Source organism: Triticum dicoccoides, chromosome 6B, assembly GCF_002162155.2.
Source record: "Triticum dicoccoides isolate Atlit2015 ecotype Zavitan chromosome 6B, WEW_v2.0, whole genome shotgun sequence".
NCBI classification, from domain to species: Eukaryota; Viridiplantae; Streptophyta; class Magnoliopsida; order Poales; family Poaceae; genus Triticum; species Triticum dicoccoides.
Genome location: NC_041391.1, coordinates 443,215,002 through 443,220,292, shown reverse-complemented (window position 1 = coordinate 443,220,292; position 5,291 = coordinate 443,215,002). Strand labels below are relative to the sequence as shown.

The 5,291-nt window shown below is 43.9% G+C and overlaps 1 protein-coding gene across 2 annotated transcripts; it reads left to right on the top strand.

Annotated features, from left to right (window-relative positions):
• The first annotated feature begins 102 nt into the window (after positions 1-102).
• Positions 103-4,073, top strand: LOC119322896 (serine/arginine-rich splicing factor RSZ23-like). Of its 2 annotated transcripts, none has more exons than XM_037596436.1 (5): positions 103-270; positions 467-571; positions 1,662-1,750; positions 2,778-3,030; positions 3,460-4,073. In XM_037596436.1, the coding sequence occupies exons 2-5, from the start codon at positions 483-485 to the stop codon at positions 3,776-3,778; spliced, it is 750 nt and encodes a 249-aa protein (XP_037452333.1). In that variant the 5' UTR covers positions 103-270; positions 467-482; the 3' UTR covers positions 3,779-4,073. The 2 variants fall into 2 exon arrangements, with proteins under 2 accessions (XP_037452333.1, XP_037452331.1); XM_037596434.1 differs by having other exon boundaries at positions 104-266.
• Positions 4,074-5,291: the final 1,218 nt, after the last annotated feature.

Genomic DNA, 5,291 nt, shown 5'->3' with positions numbered 1-5,291 from the left:
AAATCACGAGGCAACTCATAAGCGTCCGTCGTCCTCTTCCCCAATCCACATCCCAATCCCAGTAAACGAGAATTCCGTAAATGCCCCTGCCCCCCGAGGCGTCAACCCTTTCGCCTAAAAACACCTTCCCTCCCAACCCTCCATCCCCCTCTTCCGCCCGCGGCGGCTCAAACTTAAACCCTAGAGCCGCTCCCCTCCTCGCCTCCGAAGCGCTCGCCACCCGATTCGCCAGTCCCCAATCCCCCCAGGGAGGCGCTTCCGCGAAGGCAAGTACGCCCCCAGACCCCGCCCCCGGTATCTTCGGGTTCCGGTTCCGCGTGCCTCGCCTTTGCGCTTCATTCCGTCCCCGAAACGCGAGCATTTTTTTGGGGCGTTTTTCCTTCCATTTGTGGGTGGAGGTTAGCAGGTGCTTCGTGATGGATTCGTCAGCATTTTTTGAAGAATTTTTTCGTTCTTCCTCTTGCAGGTCCGCTGCTGCGGTCATGGCTCGCGTCTACGTGGGGAATCTGGATCCGCGCGCCACTGCGCGCGAGATCGAGGACGAGTTCCGCGTGTTTGGGGTTCTCAAGAGGTGAGATGCCTGTGACTTTGTTTAACAATTCTGAAGCTAGCAGTACGGTACATACCCTTGGCTTATTTTCACGAGTTTGGTGTGATATAACTACTGTGCTTGCCTGTAGACATGCTAAGTTGTATTTTCAAATTTCATGTTCAGCTGGTAACTAGCTCGTCTGCTAAAAGTATACGTGCCAAGTATATTGGTATGCTGGCTATTTGCCAAGCCTGATTTTAGTGCATGATTCGTGTGAAATTCAGAGTTGAGACCATCTCTTGGTGAACATGATGCAGCTTTCTGTTTGAGGAATAGAAGCTTTTATGCATAATTATATCTTAGTTGCATTGCTTGGTCGCTTGTTTTGCTTTTAATTTGTTTCTTCGGTCACATCGTAAAATTTCCCTGATAATAACAGTTTATGTTACTGCATTTTGTGATTTTTTATTTAAGTTCAACGGGGCTTGCATGTACAGGTCTTCTATAGCTTATTTTGGATTGCCATATGCTAAAGAGATATAATGTGGTACAAGTTAATAGGCAAATATGAAACAGTGAAGGTTAGAAAAGTATGAAATGGATATAAGAGATGTAGAGGCAACATTAAGTGAAGTTATGTGTGGGTGCAGATGATGGTATCATCGTAGTAATTCTAAAGCACATGCAGCATAATTATGTTGGACTGCCAGTGTATGCCTTTTCACTTAGAAGTACCAACAGTTAATGTGAAAACTAACGCATGGCTCAGTTGTACCTTTTTGAACTCAACAGTCAAGAGTATCTCATTATTTTGAATTTCTTGTCTACTGTTTAAAAGGTTATATGTCTCATCTTTTCCCCTAAGTTATTGGTGTATTTCTGAATGTATCAAACTGGTCGATCTTGTATTTGCGTGGCAAAGAGTTATGTTGTTTCTGCTTTCTCATTAGTTGCTGGCTTGCTGTTGATTAGGATGATTTTAAGTTAACAACTGTGGTAACAAAGATGTTCCGCTGGTTGCTTGATGTGAAGAATGATATTGATCTCCATACAATAATTACTTCCTATATGTTTTTGTGCGTGCAGAAATGGGATCAATTGGTTTTGACTTGACTTCTTTTCGTTGCAGTGTGTGGGTTGCTAGAAAGCCACCAGGATTTGCTTTCATTGACTTTGATGAGACCAGGGACGCAAAGGATGCAATTCGTGAATTGGATGGTAACATGATAATCATTTTTTTCATGTTGATTCTGTCTCACTATCTCCATAAGTTAGTAGATTCATGAGTCTAGTTGAGAAAATATTAACGGGATCATTTCGTGGTTGCTCATTGATCCTTAACCTCATCCTGATAAGTTCACTTATCACTTGTCTAGATTCTCATACAACTGACAAGTAAATTTTTTGTAGTCTATTTGTCCTAGCTAGCTCATTTTTTGGCTGGTCTAGTGAATTCAGGCCTGTTCTTGTGGGATTCTTATTGAATGGTCTGATGTATAATGCGTTCTGTTGCCTTTTCAGAGCTTAACTCCTGTCCATCAAAGGAAAATGCCAAAAAAAATAACTGTATTTGCACAGAAACCTGCAAATATATTAGCCCTGTACTTGAAAACCGTGAATTGTGACCATGACCAGGAACTAATAACTGATCAGTATATATAGTCATGTACTCCCTCCGTTCCGAATTACTTGTCTTAGATTTGTCTAGATACAGATGTATCTAGCACTAAAATGAGTCTAGATACATCTGTATCTAGACAAATCCAAGACAAGTAATTCGGAACGGAGGGAGTAGCAATTTGTATTAATATGTCCTATCCAGTCAGCAAGCACACTCACATATTGGCTATAGCATGACTGCGGATGGCTAAGATAATTAGGCTACACTACACTATAACTGCTTTTGTTTACTGAGACTGGCAAGCATTATCATGTGCATTTCCTTCAAAATAAAGAAACTTGGATGACCATGGTAAACAGCTACCTTATAAATCATAAAATGTTCAACTCAGTTTGAACTAAAACTGCTAAGATTTACGAGTTCTATTTTTTATTTTAAGGTCTCTTAGATTTGAACAAGTTCCAATGTCATCATACGATGACCACTTGATCAGCAACATATTAGACATTTTTTTATTGGCGATTGGACTTCTGTTGTGCTTTAGCTGTTATGGAGTCATCTGTATGTCTGAACATTCATGAATTTGTGATTATGACAATCGTGCTGATTATTATGTGCTAATAGGTAAGAATGGGTGGAGAGTTGAGCTGTCAACCAAATCTAGTAGTGGCCGTGGCCGAGAACGTGAACGCTCTGGAGGTTCTGATATGAAGTGCTATGAGTGTGGTGAAAGTGGTCACTTTGCACGAGAATGTCGCCTACGGATTGGTTCTGGGGGCCTGGGTAGCGGAAGACGCCGCAGCCGAAGCCCGAGGCACCGCAGCCGTAGCCGTAGCCGTAGCCCAAGATACCGCAGGAGCCCAAGCTATGGCAGAAGGTATGCCCTCCGCTCACAAGTAAATTATGTTTTAGGCATGGACATGTGTTATCTGTAATTATAAATATATAGGCTTGAAGAACAAAGGAAGAATATCTCCTGAGATATTGTTTGTGAAAGTTCTAATTTTGACCTAGTAATATTTCTCAGTACATGTGAAGTCCATTCTTCAATTTCCGGTTCTTACTTTCTTACCCAAGTCCTATGTCATTTACTCCTGTGTCGGTAAAGTGGTCTAATATTTCCCTTTTCGGTTTGTCTGCTACAATCATTGGCTTTGTCAATAGGTCAGAAACATAAAATGTGAAGAACCATTTGTACATTAACAGATGGAACAAATTACTGACAATTGCCTTGCCATACTAGTATGATCTCTTACGAATACTTTAGCAGCTGTGTGCTCAGTGCATTTATCTTTACCTGATTCAGGAGCTACAGCCCACGGGATCGGTCTCCCAGGAAGCGAAGTTACAGCAGATCACCACCGCCTCCCCGGGCGCGGAGTATCAGCAGGTCTCCACCGCCTGCCCTTGCGCGAAGCATCAGCAGGTCTCCACCGCCTGCCCGTGGGCGAAGCACCAGCAGGTCACCGCCGCCCGCCCGTGCGCGAAGCATCAGCAGGTCACCACCGCCTCCTCGCGCCAGAAGCATCAGCAAGTCACCACCGCCTGCCCGTGAACGGAGCTATAGCAGGTCCCCAGCGCAGCCACCCCAGCGTGAGGAGTCCCCTTATGCTGATAACGCGTGAGCACTTGGTTCCACAATGCTGGAAGTGTTGGGGGGTGGGGACCTCCGCTTGTTTCCTTGAATGTTTTGGTATGACTATTGAATGGCCAGGCGGCCGAGTATTGTTCTTCGTTGGCATTTGTGTTCTTTTGCTGCTGATACAATTGCGGAAGCGGGATTTCTCTTGACTGGATGACTCTAGCGTATGTAGTTGGTCTTAAAGACAAGATATGTTTTTTTTTCTGTAACATTTGTACTGTTGGATTATTCGGATGCCGTGCATGGATTTTTATGTGCTGATGAAACTGTTTCTTGAATCTTAATGTGTCACCGTCTTGTTACGTTTCTATTCTCTAGAGACGTGTAGTCACTATTACGCATAGTCATCTAAACCTTTCATGATCCTGATGACTATCTAGGCAGGTACTAGCACGGAACGAATATTCAAAAGATATCACGATCTGCAGCTAAAAGCAATGCTTCACGGCAGCTGTTGCTGTTTAAGGTCTGAGTCGTCTTTGTCGGATGAGGAGGTATATGAGAATGGAAACACCATGATGAGGGCGGTTCTTGAAAGGGCGATGCGTGCGTCTGAGCATGTTCTCAACTACAAGGGTTCAACAAAAGGACATCAGCTGTTGAACCGGAATAACGCACGGGGGCATCTGTTGTTGGACGTCGGCTGTTTTGCCCCTGTTGCGTTATTCAAGCCCTATTATGCCTTCGTTTTCGAATGCGGCGACAAGTGTTTGATCGTATCTACCGTGGTGTCCGAGCCTATGATGATTACTTCACCCTGAAGTAGGATGCCATTGGAACCATTGAGTTTTGTGTGCTGCAATGAGGATGCTTTCCTATGGCATGTCCAAAAATTTGTGTGATGAGTACCTCTGGATGTCAAATTTGATACTGTAGTATTGAAGGTGTTTGGACGAAGTACTTGAAAGAACCAACTCCTGCAGACACTGCAAGACCCATGGCAATTGGAGAAGAAAGAGGGTTTTCTAGGAATATCCGGATCCCTAAATTGCATGCGATGGGAATAAAAAAACTGCGGTATCCAGAACAAGGGCAATACCAAGGCCATTCCAAAAAGCCCACCATCACTCCCGAAGCAGTTGCATCCCATGACATATTGATTTGGCGCTCTTTCTTTGGCATGCCTGGGTCTACAATGACATCAACGTGCTACAGTGGTCTCCATTATTTGCAAGGTTGTGTACTATCTTTGTTTTGAATCAATGGGTAGAAAAAAATATCACTTTGCCCAAAGTCAAGAATATGTTAGAAAGGATGCCGAGAGGGCATTTGAAGTGCTCCAAGCCCGCTCTGCAGTTACTCGTGGACCTGCTAAACTATGGGATCCAAAGACATTGCGGGAGGTGATGACAGATTTGTGATCATGCACAATATGATTATGGGATGAGGGTGATGGGGTTCACCATGGTCTACATTTTCAAAATATGGGTGATCCTATCCAAACTTCGGGAGCAGAATCCGGTGACATTTGAGGATTTTATCCAGACACACCATCA

Coding starts and splice junctions, on each gene's coding strand:
- LOC119322896 (XM_037596436.1), top strand. CDS start 483: ATGGCTCGCGTCTACGTGGGGAATCTGGATCCGCGCGCCACTGCGCGC. Junction 572..1,661: donor GTGTTTGGGGTTCTCAAGAG/GTGAGATGCCTG, acceptor TTTTCGTTGCAG/TGTGTGGGTTGCTAGAAAGC. Junction 1,751..2,777: donor TGCAATTCGTGAATTGGATG/GTAACATGATAA, acceptor ATGTGCTAATAG/GTAAGAATGGGTGGAGAGTT.